This window comes from Vigna angularis, chromosome 6, assembly GCF_016808095.1.
Source record: "Vigna angularis cultivar LongXiaoDou No.4 chromosome 6, ASM1680809v1, whole genome shotgun sequence".
In the NCBI taxonomy this organism is placed as follows: Eukaryota; Viridiplantae; Streptophyta; class Magnoliopsida; order Fabales; family Fabaceae; genus Vigna; species Vigna angularis.
This window is the reverse complement of record NC_068975.1, coordinates 1,418,214-1,436,956: the sequence shown is the minus strand read 5'-3', so window position 1 is coordinate 1,436,956 and position 18,743 is coordinate 1,418,214. Positions and strand designations below refer to the sequence as shown.

At 37.2% G+C, this 18,743-nt stretch overlaps 1 protein-coding gene across 2 annotated transcripts; it reads right to left on the bottom strand.

Annotated features, from left to right (window-relative positions):
• Nucleotides 1-3,046: 3,046 nt before the first annotated feature.
• On the bottom strand, nt 3,047-14,823 carry LOC108342897 (uncharacterized). 2 transcript variants are annotated; one of them, XR_008249866.1, is made up of 4 exons: nt 13,756-14,823; nt 6,934-7,195; nt 3,892-6,118; nt 3,513-3,651 (listed from the first exon to the last, which is right to left on the bottom strand). XR_008249866.1 is itself a non-coding variant. In XM_017580796.2 (3 exons), the coding sequence occupies exons 1-3, from the start codon at nt 14,655-14,657 to the stop codon at nt 3,472-3,474; spliced, it is 1,344 nt and encodes a 447-aa protein (XP_017436285.1). In that variant the 5' UTR covers nt 14,658-14,822; the 3' UTR covers nt 3,047-3,471. The 2 variants fall into 2 exon arrangements, 1 of the variants encoding a protein (XP_017436285.1); XM_017580796.2 differs by lacking the exon at nt 3,892-6,118 and having other exon boundaries at nt 3,047-3,651; nt 13,756-14,822.
• Nucleotides 14,824-18,743: the final 3,920 nt, after the last annotated feature.

Here is an 18,743-nt window from a genome sequence, read left to right as displayed (position 1 = left end):
TAATATATATAAGTGAGATTCCAACAAACATCACAACATTAACGAAACTCGGTAAATCAAAGTATAAACATCCAAATATATGACTACTTAATAAATTCAAGCATAAGTGTCCAAAAGCACAACAACTCGATAAATTTAAACATGAACCTTCTAATATGTGAATATCAATAAAATTGAACATGAGCATAACTACTCAATAAATCCGAACGTCCACATCCGGATACGTGACGAACTCAAAAAAAATCCAAGAATAATTTAAATATCCAAAATTATGACCATATCGAGAAAGTCCAAGAATGAAATTAACATCCAAAAGTGCGACTATAAAAACGTCTAAAAACATGACTACCTTATTCGAGTACGACTTTGAACTTTCAAAAAGCGTTATAAACGATGCATAAACTTTCAAAAAAGTCATCTCCGTGCAACACAAGTTTTGATGAAAAACCATCCAAAAATCATTTCAAAAGCGTTAAAAGCAACAAATGAAAAATCATCTAAAATTAATTTCAAGAGCATTAAAAACAAAACATTAGCTCAAACAGAAAGTATTTTAAGAACTATTTCAAAAACATATCCTAAAATGATGTGTACTCTTTTCATTAGTTTGTGTTTTCCTCTAAATTAGGTTTTTTTTGTTAAAAATAGTTGTGACTAATATTTCCCAACCAAACTGAGAAAATCAATTCTAACACTTCCCATTTGACTAAAAATAACTCTATTTGATAGAATTTCTCTCAACTTCTTCAAATTCAAATTCAATTTCTCTCAACATAACATTTGAAAGTACAGAAATCAATTTTACAGCTCTAACAAATTCATAGTCGTTACTAGTCAGCTTTTCTCACATGCTCCACCAGTCCCACTGAATAATAAAGGTTATAAAGTATATGAACAGAGAGAATATTTACTATAAATTAATTAGAGTAAATAAATATAATATAAATTAATTAGAGTAAATAAATATATATTTAGGGAAATATTTAATATAAGATATTTATAATTAAGGATATATACTAGGATAATATACGGAGAGATATTTATATTAAATATAGGGATATTTATATTAAATATTAAATATAGGGATATTTATATTAAATATTAAATATAGGGATATTTATATTAAATATTAAATATAAGGATATTTATATTAAATGCAGATATATTCTAGAGAAATATTTAATAAGAGATGGGCGGGAAGTAATTAGTATAAACAAAGTTAGAGTCTGGGGTTAAAGACATGCTTTTGATTATTGAGTTTTGTGACAGACATTATTGTCTTGTGAGGGAGGTTATGTTCTCAAAGTAATTGAAGGAGGTTATGCTTTCAATTATTGTTTACCCTATATTACCATCAATAAAAGAGATTCATTCATCTATTATTATTAGTTTATTGTTCTATTACGTGTAAGAGAGTGTGAAAGGTTGTATTTGGATAGTTTACGTACTTAGGTACGTAACAATTGGTCCGACCTACCGGATCGTCAAGGGAGGAAACTGCCGGATCCTAATAGAGACGAGTGAAAGACATCATGGAGGGAAGAATGAATGCAATTGAAGGGAAACTGGAGAGCATGGGGTAGAGACTAAAGAACAAGGAGTTGTCCTTAAGGAGGTTGAAGGCAGAGTTGAGTGGAATACGCCATGATGTCCAAGCTCCAAACGGGAAGGGACTACTGGAACCGAACGATAGTGGACTAACAGATTCGAACGTGAGCGAACTGCCAGAACCGAACGATAGCAGACTGTTGGATCCGAACGTGAAAGAACAGACGAAACCTACAGAGAGAGGACTTACCGAGCCGAACGGGAGGAGACGGCCAGAACCGAACGTGAGAAAACTACCTCAACCAAATGGTCTAGTATTGGAAGGAAGAATGAAGGCTTTGGAAGGAAGGACAGATGGAAGAATCAATACCCTTGAGAGAACAATTGAGTCTGTGAAGAGATGGGCCAACAAAAAGAACAGGGGGCTTGCAGTGTTTGGTACACTGACAGAAGGAAGAGAGCGACGTGAAGTACTGAAAGACATTGAAAACCATTCCCTCAAGGCTTATGATTCAAGAGAAGTGGTAACCAAAATGCTGGACGAAGAATGGAAGACATTAGAGAAGGTTTTACCACCACCTGAACCTCCAGACATGAATTGATGAAGAGTCAAGAGATCAAACTCCCTGTTTTCAACCTTGAGGACAAGGTTGTTTTGTAGCAGGATGTAATGTTACGATATAAGGTAGGGGTAATAATAAGGATTGGAAAGTATATGAGTAGAGAGAATATTTAGTATAAGTTAATTAGAGTAAATAAATATATATTTAGAAAAATATTCAATATAAGATATTTATAATTAAGAATATATGCTAGGATAATATACGGAGAGATATTTATATTAAATATAAAGATATTTATATTAAATATAAAGATATTTATATTAAATATTAAATATTAAATATAAGAATATTTATATTAAATATTAAATATTAAATATTAAATATAGGAATATTTATATTAAATATTAAATATAAGGATATTTATATTAAATGCAGATATATTCTAAAAAAATATTTAATAAGAGATAGACGGAAAATAATTAGTATAAATAAAGTTAAAATCTAGGGTTAAAAACATACTTTTATTATTGAGTTTTGTGACAAACATTATTGTCTTATGAAAAAGGTTATACTCTCAAAGTAATTGAAGAAAGTTATGCTTCCAATTATTGTTTACCCTTGTTTATTCAAATATTACCATCAATAGAAGAGATTCATTCATTGTTATTAGTTTATTGTTCTATTAGGTATAAGAGAGTGTGAAAAGTTGTATTTGGATAGTTTACATACTCAGGTATGTAACAAAAACATCACACCCAAAACACTTTAAGCTAATCATGCTTTCAACCTTTACACCATGCAGAATTATTGATAAAAAAATTTAGTTGTAAAGACTTTTACCATTTAAAATTACAAAACACAAAACCAATGGAGAACTCTGTTTAAGCAGGTAACAAAAAACATATCTCATTCCAAAGTCAGATAAAGCAAAGATATCAAGCAGGGGAAATAAAAGACTTTGTGCTAGATGTTTCTCTCCTCATTTTACCAAGTGATATTACAACAGTAGCCGGGTTGAGGTTTCACCCGCATACCACAGCATTTACATCTACATAAATTTACATGTAGGCAAAGGGAAAATATATATATATATATATATGTATATATATATACATATATATGTATATATATATATGTATATATATATACATATATATGTATATATATATTAATATAGATTTTTACCAAGTGGAAGCCATCACCATTTCTCCCTCTATACAAGCCTTAAGGCAGAGGATAATAAATCTGCTTGCTCTCAGCCTGTGGTGATGATGGCAGTGTAAATGGTGCAATTTAAAATATCGATCTCTTCCAACAATCTCGTGCATCTTTAGTGTAACAAAAATTACAGCTGATACCCTCACAAAATGGAGATTGGTATGCTCTTGCTGTTAACATTATGATGCATTTGATTTTGCACAGCCTTGACAGAAGCTACTCTAGCTGCATTGGCTGCTCTGTTAGCAGCTGCTACTGCTCTATTCACTCTTTCATCTACCTTGGCCACATCATAGGCCTTCTCAGCTGCTCTTCTTGCTTCCTGTTTGTTCAGAAACAGACAAATTATTAACAATGAATGCTCATGATGCAAACAAACCGTATGCAGTAAATTTTGTCACTTTCCTTCTATTTAAATCAACTAATTTGATACATATAAAAGACAATGTTCAAGTCTCTGACATTCTCTCAGCTTTGTCCATATGGAAAATTTTTAGACAACCAAAACTTTAGACAGTACGAGTGGCACCTCATTAATTATTGAATAAATGGGAACTTTTACCATATTATCTTATTCAACAACGCCTGAATGTAGGTGAAACCTGTGGAAATTCTGGCTAATTTGTCCTGTGTGTGTAACTGTTAGGTTTCTTGGTGACAAGAAACCAAGACCTCTGTTTTGATGACAGAACACACAACACACACTCACAGCAGAAAAACCTTGTATTATTCTGTGGGTAACCAAGAAAATGTTCAATAACATCCAAGGGAACAATCTCCCTTCTCACAGGTACAAACCTGTCCACAACAAAGATACAAAAACGTGTCTCAAGACAGCTTCCCCCCTTATATAGCTAACCCCCCAAGAGACACTACACAGCCTAACAACCTCAACACCTCCAGACTATGTTTTGTTTTTATTCCCTTTTCTCCTAACTTAGACTCTCATGGTCCTATCATTACTCACAGCTGCAAAAACAACCTTGTCCTCAAGGTTGTAGTCTAGAAAGTGGTTATTAATTGTTGCCATAACTTCCCATGTGGCTGCCTAAAGGCTTCCTTTTTGCCTTTGGATTAACACTTGCTGCAAGACTTGATCTCCCATCAGCCAATTCATCCCACTGGGGCAGATCCATCAGCTGTGGTGGCCTTCTTCCCATCGTCTTCTGTAGTTTGGTAATTTGAGCTATCAAAAAACTTCTCCATATAAACTGGAGGATATTGCAGAACAGCAGTCACTGCACTTATCTGTGTTGCTTTAACTTTTCTGGATACTGTAAGGGATTATGCTTCCATACTTTCCTCCACAGTAGTACTTTTACTGTTTTCTACAGCAACTGTTTCATCCAGTAGATTGTTTCCAATTCCAGGCACTTCCATACTTTCCTCCACAGTAGTACTTTTACTGTTTTCTACAGCAACTGTTTCATCCAGTAAACTATTTCCAATTCCAGGCACCAATTGGGTATCCATAAAATCAGGTGATTTATTCCCTTTTGACAAATAACATGAAGAAAGTCAAGCCTTGAAGATCTCCAGCTCCATAATACTACCGCTATCACTGACTCGTGCAATTTGATTCACATGAGGAAGTCATTCTGCTGGCTCAGTTTGACTATATAAAACTCTATCTATGCCAGTTTCAGGCACAACCACTCCTTCCTTGATTCCAGAATTTTTCCCCAATAGGAGAGTAGATTCAGATTCAGAACCTGTTTGCTTGTCAACGACTAAACCACTCAGCTTCATAGACAGAGGCCTTCCAACCTCCTCTGCAGCTTCTTGTACAGCATTGGCAAAATCGATGCAGCTACTCTGTTTAACCCTCTCATCAATGTTGTCCCCAAAACGCTTTAACTGTGATGGAAGACACCCCGCATAGGTTCCATGCCCAAAGTAGGTAACCAAGAGATCTGTTCTTTTGTTCCAGCTTCAATGCGTCATCAGGTGTGTCATAAATTAGGCCAAGCCACCAAGCTTTACTATGGGCTTCTCCCCAACCAAAATCACCAACAGCAAAACCATACCCTTCATCTCTGAAGTCCTTCACATCTACCACCATGTTTTCACTTGTCTCTGCCATTGGAACCCATATAGTCATAGTGTTCTCGGAACAATCTGTCTTTTTCTACCTCTTCACTGCCTCCCCCATCTTTTGCTTCCTCAACACCAACCACTTTTGAACCATCCACACTCACAACAACCGCATCTTCTACTTTATTCTCAAAAGTAGTAGTCACCATGTTTCCACCACATTTTGCTTTCTTTCCTCAGTCTTCACCCTCCTCCACTATTTTAACATACGCACCAAGACCTACCACACTCTTCCCACTAAAATCAGCAGCTTTTGCAACTTCATTCTGAGAAGCAAGAGTCACAACATTCCCATCACAGTCTTCACCTGATGTATTTTCCCCATCAACCTTTGTCAAATTATCCTCCCTTAGAGCAACAGCTTATGTCACTGCACTTATTATCAGCCCCAAACTCACCATCAAGATCTTCCCAAGAAAGGTTTTTGGATTTTTGTTGCCAGGTCTTGAACCCCTGGACTGCATTTTCTTCCATGCTATTGATGGTTAGGTGTACTTCTGTTGTTCCTGTGATGTTCTGAACTTCAAAAACGTTTGTTGCCCTTGTTGTGTGACCTTGGGTGCCATTCCCTTCAATTATGGACAACTCCCCTCTTTTTTTCCAGCACTTCTGATTTTCCACCCTTTCTACCTCAATTTCTTCTTCAGGAACCTCTCTCCTTCCTCTTTTCTCTCCATTCACAGAGCTTTGGATGCCTGTGGGTAACAAAAAATGTTCAATAACATCCAAGTGAACAATCTCCCTTCTCCTAGGTACAAACCTGTCCACAACAAAGATACAAAAACGTGTCTGTCCCAAGATACCTTCCCCCCTTATATAGCTAACACCCCCAAGAGACTACACAGCCTAACAACCCCAACACCTCCTAACAGACTATGTTTTGTTTTTGTTCCCTTTTCTCCTAACATAGACCCTCATGGTCCTATCAGTAACATTACATTTTTTATTAGAATTTCAGTTCAAAAGGCACTTATTCATATGCAGATAAGAAACCAAACTTGGAGACAGAATTACAACCAAAGAAAACCATTACAACATTATAGAGCTTTTTGTTTCGCTCTGATTCATGACATGATTGACACTATCAATTTCATGACCTTGGAAGATGAAATAAAAATGTTGATGAAATTTCAAAGCCCATAATAGGGCTATATAAAAATCCATTTAAAATGCTAAAGTTGATAATAACAGTTATAAAAGAATACCAATTTTTTTGTTGGGAGACCCATTTATAAGTTCATAATTGTTTAGGTTTTCTATGTTGAAAATTATTAAGGTGCTCAAGGGAAGGGAGTGTAGTTTAAGCATCTCTCAAAAGAGAGGATAGAGTAATGTACTCAGAAGACTGATACATCCATTTTCCCTTGTCACAAAATAGAAAAGCACCAACTACAAAATTGAATCCATCCAGACTGATCATTCTAGGCCAACGTCTTTTCTTTAATGATAAATCAAGAAAGAACACTAAACAATAACTTAAGGTAAACTAAGTCACAAATGTAGAGTGTACCTGCACTGCATTTAGTACCCTGGAATGATTGACACCAACAGGAGAAACAGGATAGGTGGCACTCTGTGTGCTGGGAATGTCAAGGACCCCATTTTGCCAGTGACCAGACTGGGTTTCTCCATTTCTAAACGTATACATTCCAAGACCTTGCCTTTTGCCATCATGCCAGGATCCTTCATAACAATGACCATTTGCAAAACTATATACTCCATACCCATGCATCTTATCCGCAAAGTATTCGCCCGCATATGCATCCCCATTTCTGATAACAGAAATAATGTTACAACAAACATAAAATACTATTACTGTTGACCATCGAACAAGGAACCAATCAAAGCACTACATAATTCAATTCAATGATAATACACCAATGATCCTTAGAAGAGAGGCACCCACACTCAAGGAAAAATCAGAAAAATGTTCTCATGCATCCTAGGACTAAGCCCCAAATTTCATTAACTGCATGCCCAAGATCCCATTCAGTGATAGTTGACAACACAGTCCATTTAAAAAAAACAATGAAGAAGATTGCTATACAATAATAGCAACTACAGAGACACTAGAGGGGAGAAACAGAATGCAACAATACCCATAACCCTCTTTACTCCTCGCATTTACTCCTCGCATATACTATATAATTAATTGCAATGTCACATAATCCCACAAGCATGCATTCGCCATCCTCATCATAGTACTTTTTCAGTTGCCCACGACTATGGGATCACTTGACACCGATTCAGAGGACAAATAGTACTTTTTTTTTACTGACTGGGATCACTTGACACCGATTCAGAGGACAAATAGTACTTTTTTTTTACTGACTGGTTTCCTGAAGTGGAAAAAACAAAGAGAGAGAGAGAGAGAGAGAGAGAGAAGAAGAAGAAGAAGAAGAAGAAGAAGAAAAGACACTACACTTGATAGGATATAAGGTAATAGGATATAATGGGTGTAGGATAGAAGGAAGAGTTAATATCCTAACTGCTAAAGCAGTTAGGATGGACCGAAAGTGACTTGTATAAATAGAGTTCTATTCTTTTGTTAGAGGGGAGTTTTTGAACCTTGTTTGTATAGACAGGCACCTTTGGTCCTATGGGGTAGGTTAGGCTCCCATTGATTGCTTGTACATTGTATCTTACCAGTTTTGAATACAAGAAACCCATTCTTTTGTTATCCGTGTGTGAGTGGCTGTCTGGTTTGGTTTCTTACCCAGAAACCTAACAATTCGGTCCGACCTACCGGATCCCTTGGAGAGGAGAACGTGATGAAAGTAAGAATCAATACTTTGGAAGGAAGAATCAATACTGTGGAGAGGTGGGCCAATGAACAGAAAAGAGTGCTAGCAGAATGGAGAAGAACTACCCAAGAAATAAAAGAAATGATGCAGAATATCAAGATTCAGATAAAGGGCTCAGCAAGAAGTGATGAATCTGCCATGAAAGGAAAGAAAGATGGTTCAGAGGAAGATCAACATTCTGTTAACGAGAATCGGAGAAGGGGAAGAAAGATCTCGGAGGAGGAACTTGATGAAAACCGAGGAGACGCCCAACCTAATTGGGTAAAAAGGGTAGAACTACCCACTTTTGAAGGGTTTGATCCTATGGAGTGGATTGCTGGGGCGGAGAAAATTTGAGACTCTGGGGTGATAGTGGAAGAAAAAGTGCGCCTGGAATACATTAGCATGGAGGGAAGTTGTTACGTACCTGAGTACGTAAACTAGCCAAATACAACCTTTCACACTCTCTCACACGTAATAGAACAATAAACAAATAACAATGGATGAATGAGTCTCTTTTATTGATGGTAATATCTGAATAAACAAGGGTAAACAATAATTGGGAGCATAACCTCCTTCAATTACTTTGAGAGCATAACCTCCCTCACAAGACAATAATATCTGTCACAAAACTCAATAATCAAAAGCATGTCTTTAACCCTAGACTCTAACTTTATTTATACTAATTATTTCCCGCCCATCTCTTATTAAATATTTCTCTAGAATATATCTACATTTAATATAAATATCCTTATATTTAATATTTAATATAAATATCCCTATATTTAATATTTAATATAAATATCCCTATATTTAATATAAATATCTCTCCGTATATTATCCTAGCATATATCCTTAATTATAAATATCTTATATTGAATATTTCCCTAAATATATATTTATTTACTCTAATTAACTTATACTATATTTATTTACTCTAATTAACTTATATTAAATATTCTCTCTGCTCATATACTTTCCAACCCTTATTATTACCCCTACCTTATATCGTAACATTACACCCCGCCAACAACCTTGTCCTCAAGGTTGGAAACGGGGAGCTTGATCTCATGGCTCCTCATCAATTCATGTCTGGAGGTTCGGGTTGTGGTAAAACCTTCTCTAATGTCTTCCATTCTTCGTCCAGCATTCTGGTTGCCACTTCTCCTGAATCATAAGCCCTGAGGGAATGGTTTTCAATGTCTTTCAGTACTTCACGTCGCTCTCTTCCTTCTGCCAGTGTACCAAACACTGTAAGCCCCCTGTTCTTTTTGTCGGCCCATCTCTTCACAGACTCCATTGTTCTCTCCAGGGTATTGATTCTTCCATCTGCCCTTCTTTCCGAAGCCTTCATTCTTCCTTCCAATACTAGACCGTTTGGTTCAGGTAGTTTTCTCACATTCGGTTCTGGCCGTCTCCTCCCGTTCAGCTCGATAAGTCCTCTCTCTGTAGGTTTCGTCCGTTCTTTCACGTTCGGATCCAGCAATCTGCTATCGTTCGGTTCTGGCAGTTCGCTCACGTTCGGATCCGTTAGTCCACTATCGTTCGGTTCCAGCAGTCCCTCCCCGTTTGGAGCTTGGACTTCATGGCGTATTCCACTCAACTCTGCCTTCAACCTCCTTAAGGACAACTCCATGCTCTTTAGTCTCTGCCCCATGCTCTCCAGTTTCCCTTCAACTGCATCCATTCTTCCCTCCATGATGTCTTTCACTCGTCTCTATTAGGATCCGGCAGGTCGGACCAATTGTTACGTACCTGAGTACGTAAACTATCCAAATACAACCTTTCACACTCTCTCACACGTAATAGAACAATAAACGAATAACAATGGATGAATGAATCTATTTTATTGATGGTATTATCTGAATAAACAAGGGTAAACAATAATTGGGAGCATGACCTCCTTCAATTACTTTGAGAGCATAACCTCCCTCACAAGACAATAATATCTGTCACAAAACTCAATAATCAAAAGCTTGTCTTTAACCCTAGACTCTAACTTTATTTATACTAATTATTTCCCGCCCATCTCTTATTAAATATTTCTCTAGAATATATCTGCATTTAATATAAATATCCTTATATTTAATATTTAATATAAATATCCCTATATTTAATATTTAATATAAATATCCCTATATTTAATATAAATATCTCTCTGTATATTATCCTAGCATATATCCTTAATTATAAATATCTTATATTGAATATTTCCCTAAATATATATTTATTTACTCTAATTAACTTATACTATATTTATTTACTCTAATTAACTTATACTAAATATTCTCTTTGCTCATATACTTTCCAACCCTTATTATTACCCCTACCTTATATCGTAACAGAAGTGCTAGGTATTGGGTCCGGGCCTAGAAGGCTAAAGCCAAGAATCGTTCTTGGAAAGGACTGAAGGAAGCTATGGTGGTGCGATTTGGATGGCAAAAAGAAATGAAGATTCACAAAGATGACATCATCGACGCTTCAGGTACGGCTGGCGCGTTTCGTTGCATGCGCTCCCAAGAGGCTCCGGATTGGAGCATCATCGAGTCGTTCATTCTGGTGAACAAAGTTGTAGCAGTGGAAGCCGACGGCTCCGTCGTACTCTCCTCCTACCAGCAGTGGAACATCATCGCCCAGAACTGTGTGGCCTTGGACGTGCAGCGCAACCTCGCTCAGTGCCGCCGCAAGTGGCATGCGTTGCTCTCTGACTACGACAGCTTCAAGGGAACAACCGCCGCTAGAGGCAAGTTGCCACCAAATTTCGATTACAAATTGTTTGAGGCTGTCGAACGCGTTGTGAGGGCGCGTGAGGAGCAGGGCATGGTTGATCCCGAGAGCGATACCAAAGCAGGGAACGATGTGTGTGACGCCCCCGTGGAAATTGGGTCCAAAAGAAAAGGGCAACGAAGTAAGTTCAGGCACCGCATTCAAAAGCCCAAACTTGAACAAAGGCACAAGGAGAACCGTGAAAAAGAGCATGAGGAAAAACCATTCTTTCCGTGGGTGAAAAGAGAAGAGGTTGAGCACAAAGTGGTGAGTATTGAAGAGAATAATAATAAAAGTAACAGTGAAGGTGTTGCAGAGCAAGCGATTAGTGGTGCTGAAACAGTGAATGTGGTGGATGTGACCACTGAGAACCAAGAGGAGCAAAGGGTGCTTGCAGATCTTGATACACCTGTAGAAGGGAGAGAGCTACTTGAAGCATTGAAAGACATCGAAGACCATTTTCTCAAGGCTTATGATTCTGGAAAAGATGTGACCAGAATGCTGAAAGCTAATAGAATCCTGGAAGAATGAAAGTCATTGGAGGAGGATTTGCCACCACCCAAGCCGCCAGACCTAAATTGGAGGGCAGTAGCCAGTGGGTTCCCTTCATATGATAACACGATGATGAAGAGGAGCCAGGAGATCAAGTTTCACGGTTCCAACCTTGAGAACAAGGTTGTTCTGCAGCAAGGTGTAATGATAGGATATAAGGTAATAGGATATAATGGGTGTAGGATAGAAGGAAGAGTTAATATCCTAACTGCTTTAACAGTTAGGATGGATAGGAAGTGACTTGTATAAATAGAGTTCTATTCTTTTGTTAGAGGGGAGTTTTTGAACCTTGTTTGTATAGACAGGCACCTTTGGTCCTGTGGGGGAGGTTAGGCTCCCATTGATTGTTTGTACATTGTATCTTACCAGTTTTGAATACAAAAAACCCATTCTTTTGTTATTCGTGTGTGAGTAGTGAGTGTGTGAGTGGCTGTCTGGTTTGGTTTCTTACCCAGAAACCTAACAACACTTGTACCAGCTTGGAAAATTAAACTATGAGTCGTCCAAATGGTTGGAATTATTGCTATGTGACCTAAAGATCACATGGCCATGTTGTGGAATACCATATTGTTTTAAAATTTGAGAGCTATAAAGCACCTTTGCAGATACCTCTTTCCCATGTAAACTGAAAAAGTAGCAATAATGAAGATATGTTCTAAGAACATAAATAGATACAAATATATTGTACACTTTAAATTTTTCAGTTTTTAGATTTTATATTGGTTATCTACTTTATAGACAATTAAAATCTTTCATTCAAATGAATCAAAAAGGAATATAAAATAATAAGGAAATAATGTATTCCCTCAAAATGGTTTTCTTTTACTCTCCCATGGTATTGATCTTTCTTCTATAGAAGGACATGACATTATCCACTAAGATAATGAAAATGAACTCAAACAATATCATAAAATGGCTTTCTGTCGCCACCTTTACCTTTTACTTCCTATGGAAAATGTCCCCTGTTTTACACAAACTCGTAGGAGATAACAAATACAGGAATTATGACATATGTGATATCCACCAATACTATTTCATTACTGAATTGATTAGTCTACAATCTGTACCCTTCTAATCCGTTTGGGTTTTACTGATCCAGGATAATACAAATGATTGCAACAACGGTCTTTTTAGACCATGATCAGAGTAAGAAGCAAGCTTGTTTTACCTACTTCACGGTTCATCTCCCCCACAAACTCAAACTTACTAAGTTACTACTCACTAGATATTTACTGATTTAAAACTAAAAATGTAGTAGCATAAGAGGGAAGGATTTTCAGACTGATGTCTTGTATCAGATTGGTAGTCAGACACCACAAATGAATTTGGCTTTCTATAAAATAGTGGTAGTGGATACAGGCGCTTTTGAACCAAGAGTATCAGTCTCACACCATCTATTCAGAGCAATTTGACCAACTTCATGCCTGCTGCATCTTATCTTTGATTTCAATACTTAACTCCCACTTATTTACTTCCACGCAGCTAGTCAATTGGCAGCTAAATGCCAATGCAGGTGAAATAAACTATCATTATTAGCATAGTAAGTTATTGGTATTAGGTCCATTTACAACTTAGTTTCTTCCCGGAAATGGCTAAAGATACACTAAAAATTCACATTCCTAAAACATATAAGAAAAACAATGGCTTTGCAATAATTACATGATATATTATGCTCCACAATTGCTATCAATAAGTACACACAATAGCATCTCATAAAAACTCATACACGCACAAAATCCGGCCAAAGTAACTCACAAATGCTTCACATATAAAACAAATAAAACCAAAACAAACAAGCAAGCGATAAGTTCACATCCACAAAAAGCCGGCACAACACCATTACTATTTGTCAAGGCCCAAACACAGTCAGCGAAACAACAAAAACAAAACCCAAACATACACACAGCAATCAAAACATTGTCCAGAAGTAAGAAATTCCCATAATCCACAAACCTAAGGAACCAAAGACAAAGCACAAGACCAAACCCCAATCACGCAAAACACCAGTTACCGCGACTTCAAGTAAAACATTCACAAAACTCGGTTCCACCATGAAATATTGATTCCGGGTCCGAAATTGATCATAAGTTAAACCAACCGCATACCCAATTTTACTACCATGTGACTTTCAGAATAAAAACACCTGATCATAAACCATAAACCACGTCACTTCAATCAAAACAACACACACTTCCCATCCCCAAATCCCACCAACCCAACCATTTCCATACCTAAAATGGTAGTGTCCAAGGCCATGCTTAACGCCCCACTTGAACTCCCCCACGTACCTGCTCCCATCCTCGCATGTGTGCACCCCACAGCCATGGCCCTGCCCACTGGCCCACTCCCCGGCATAAACATCGCCGGTGTAAAACCGATAGACCCCGAACCCGTGGCGGAGCCCCTGGCGGTACTGCCCCCGGTACCTACTCCCCCTGGCCCACGTCTCTACCCCAAAGCCATCGTACTTCCCCTCCACCCAATCCCCCTCATACCTCCCACTCATGCTGTAGTAGTAAACCCCACTCCCACAGCACTTTCCTCCCCTGAACTCCCCCTCGTAAACGTCGCCGTTAGAATACGCAACCACGGAGAATTGAAACACGGGCTGGGCGGGCCGGGCACAGAACACGGGGAGCTTGAGCGCGGGCCGGGCCTTGGGCTTGAGAAAGAGGCGGAGGGAGGGGATTCGGGGCAGGGCGAGGTTGAGCGAGAAGAAGAGCGCGGCGGAGAAGAAAAACGCCGACAGGAAATCGAGGAGGAAGGAGTTCGTAGGGTGGGAGACGAGGAAGTAGAAGAAGGGGAGGGAGAGGAAGAGGAAGAGGCGCACGCGATGACGAAGGCGCCGTCGGAGGGAGACGGCTGAGGAGAGCCACGTGGCGGTTGCGCCGGCGGTTGTGACCGAGGGAGCAGTGGCGTGTCGCGCTTTTGGGAATCTGTGGAGGGTTTGGGATTTGGAGAGGGAGGGTCTTTTGTAGGGGGCGGTAGAGGTTAGGGTTTCGAGGTTGTGGTTGGGAGCTAGGTTCGGGACAGGGTGGGAGTGGTGGTGGTAGTGGTGGAGGAGGGGTTTGAAATCGGAAGAGATGCCGCTGCTTTCTTTTCCGATCTGGAGTTCGGATTTCTTTTGATGCATTACATAAGGGAAAACGTAACTACTTGCTTTCTTCTTCTTCTCCTTCTTAGACTTACACTTTCACTGTTACCTTTTATGTTTCTGTTTGGGTTTGAGGTTGTTTTGTGTATGACTTTTGTGCGAAGAAAAAGAGAGAAGACGAAAGTGATTATGTGGGTGTTTCTGAGTTTTGTTTATCTGTTTCCTGATATAAATTCTCTTATAACTATTTATTCATGTTATAAATACTTCTGTTAGTTTAACTCCACACCAATTATTATTATTGATTATTTAGGGGGAAAATAGTCAAATGTATACATTTAGCTAACTTTAAATATTTTTTAGAAATATTATGAAATAAAATAACAACATAACATTAATTGGTATTACAGTATCTTAAAACAAATATTAACATTAACGACAAATATAATCATTAATTTCACACTAATTATTATGGATTATTATGGAAAAGAATATATTAAATTTAACAAACTTGTTAATATTTTCTAAAATATTCTTCCTGCATAAAATATAAAATAAAAGAACATATTTTAGAGCAAATATCTATAATTATATAAATTATAGGTTTAAACCCTCTATTCGTCTTTGTTTTTGTATGGTAATTTCAGTTGGGTCCTTATATTTGCAACTGTCTTAATTAAGTCATATTTTTTGTAAAATTAAGTCAATTTTGTCATAACCGTTAAATTGTAACAAACGGGGTGCTGACGTGTTGCATAATTAATACGCTGATGTCAAAATATTTTATTACGTGGAATTTTTATTTAATTTAAGAGATTATGACATGGCAACCCTTGGTCGTTCTTTTATTCTTCGTTTTGATCTTCTATCTGGCGCAAGGAAAGTGGTCGCGATGGCGCAACCAAATGGCATTCGTGGTGGCTCGTGGCGGCGTGAACATTCTTCTTCTTTCCCCTATTCTTTTTGTGCTGTTTCGCGTTGCAAGGAGGAACTTTTTCCCTCTCCTCTTTCTGGTTCTGTTCTAAGAGAGAAGGTAGCTGGGAAATAAAAAAGAAATTATTTTATGGGTACTACGGAACTGAGAGAGGGTATGTTGGATTTCTTAAAATATTCTAGAGAGAAAAAAAATTTAGGAGAAATAATTTACTAGGGGCTTAGATTTTGTATCTCCTTTCTCGAGCGTTAGAGATTTTTCCCCTTTCTCGAGGACCAAAGGCTACATCTTGTGAGTGAAAAACTTGTTTGCATCGGTGGAAGGCAATGGCTGATATCTACGCCTTATAGGTGAGCATCCGAGAAAGCCCCATCTCCCAATTAAGGGACAGTCCCAAAATGGGATTTCAAGTAGTCAAAGATCACCTTCACGGTGAAATTGGTGGAATTAGATTATATAATTAGATTATACCCTAAAAGGTGAATTAAATGAGAGCAGGAAGAAATTGGAAATTTTTAATTTGTGATTAAATAAATTGGAACGTAGGATTGTTGTTAAGGTAGTCATGGATACGCTATCTTTTTAATTGATCTGGGATAGGAAATTTTTTGTTACAATGGCATAAGGTTTCTTTTAGTAATTAACTTTATTAATTAAATTTGAAATCCTAATTGAATAATTAGGATGAAAACCTAAATTGAATTCCTGGTCAGAATCTTTCCCAACCTTGGTTTCTATTATCGCAGACAACCCAACCAACTATGGGTTCTTCTTTCTCGCGGCCAACCCAAATCCTAGATATTACCCTTGCCTCGACCTATGGCAGAAGTGTCGTGGCGGCGAGGACGACGGAGTTGCGAAAGTGCGGCAGAGACACGACATTGGCGAAACGGTGCAACGGCGCATTGGTCTTCTTCTTTTCCTCTTTTCTCGTGCTAGTTAGCGTAGCAGGGGATTTGCTCGACATTTCATCTAGTCTGTCTGAGGCTGCTGCTCCGGGTAGTCGGTGGAGGATGATGAAGACATGGAGGATGATGAATAACATTTCCAATTAAATTTTGTTGCATGTATAAACTGTTTACCTAAAAAAAATCCTACGTAAACAGATTTTAAGCGTGAGCATTTTAAGCCTACACTACGTCAACAGATTTTAACATTGTTTGTTACAACTTAACGATTATGGTAAAATTGGCTCAATTTTACAAAAAATATGATCTAATTGAGACGGTTACAAATATGAAGACCCAACTGAGATTTTCATACAAAAATGAGGACCAACCGAGGGTTTAAACCTAAATTATATATAAAGAAGATATATTTGGTGCTTTTTTTTGTTTTTGCAATTTTACTTTCTTAATTATTATATATATCTTTTTATAATATTTCATTTTAATAATATAAAACTACTAAAATTTAAAATGCTATGATAATAGAACTATTATATAAAAATAAACCTACTAAAAATGAGAGAAATCTACCTTTACAGAACATCTAACAACATATCCGCTTCACCATCACTTCTCACTAGAAACACTGAAAGGACGTCTCCCTAAGCTCACACCATTCAAGTGATCATTGCAAAAGAGAAAACAACACAAAAACAAACAACAAAAAAGCAAGGCTAAGCTAGTGGTAAAACAATTCATCATAATACAATAAAATTCTATTTAAAATTATATCACACAAATAATAAGCATACATTATAATCATATCACAACATTAGACTTGACTCATCCGGATATGGTATGAATATCGAGCTACAGTGGTTCTTGCACTTGTGGTGGCCTCTACTGCTCTGTAGAGCCCTTGCCAATGGGTTTTACCCTACCACACACAAGGTTAGTCCTCAAACGCCCTTTTACCAAATGAAGAAAGGTCCCTCAAGCTAAGACCTTATGCTACTCTCCACGACATAACCATTAATCTCTACTTGAGTTGGGAATATTGAGAATGTTGGGATAAACCTCCAGCGTAACTCCAATCATTCATACCAACAATAATACAGGGCACCACCATGTATCCTCTCCATGAGGATCATGGAATTACGTCCATCAATGCCACTCACATAATCATTCACATTTTCCTACATATACTTCACACACACATTGTCTTCTATCACATTAAACCTCAATTCATTCATCAAAAAACCATAAACAATCCCATCAAGTATCACCAAGTAGTTGATAATAAAATTGATTCTCAATTTCACAATGAAAATTGATAATAAGATTTCTTAAGATCATAAGAGAACAATGATACACTCACTCTATTTCTTAAGGTCAGTCTTCCCTCAACAACCTTAGTTGGGGGTAATCCATTAATCAAGATTTGAGTACAAGAATACAATCATACTCTCAATTGTTATCCTCACACCACTCAAATCTAAAAACAACAACACTAGAGAGGATACACTCACTCTTAATCAATAGAAAAGATGATTCACTTAATCTCTAACCTAGCCTACCCAGAACAGGTTCTAAATAAAATCAAATGTATAAGAACCTGATTTAATCACACTCTAATAGTGCAGAAAGATCAAAACATATGAAGTTCAACGTATCTTAAATGAATTCTTGATTGCTTGATCACCAATGAAGCTTTAAATCCTCCAAGAACACTTCTTTAGAAAACATGTACTCAAAACTCAGAGAGAATGTTAGTATATGCCATTTAAAACGTTAAAGAGTCAGGTCTCAAGTCTGATTTATATAGAAAACCAGATCATGTCGCAATTTAATCGATTAGTTTTATAACGTAATCAATTATTCTTTTCTTTCTATTTTAATCGATTATGTCACTTATATAATCAATTATATGGACAATTATGCTTAATGTAAGACCCGAGAAATTTTAGAGCTCATAAATATGACTTGAGTATTTTTTATTAGAATTTGCATGAGTTCACAACGTGTTGTGTAACTTAGTTGGTGTGCAAGTCTTGCGTAGAACGTAAAGTTCTAGGTTATTTATTTATTTTGTTGATATAAGTGTAACACATGTTATTGTATGATTGTTAAATTTGTGATGTTCTATGTTTTTAATGTGATGTGTTAGCTTGTTAGTAAAGATGTTTGTCCATTGAGTGAATGTGAGTTCAAATCCTAGGGAGAAAGGTTTATGAGAAACCTTTGTTTTATTTTAGTTATATTTTTGTCTAAGGGCAAGAATGTCTTTTTTCTTTGTTTATTGAG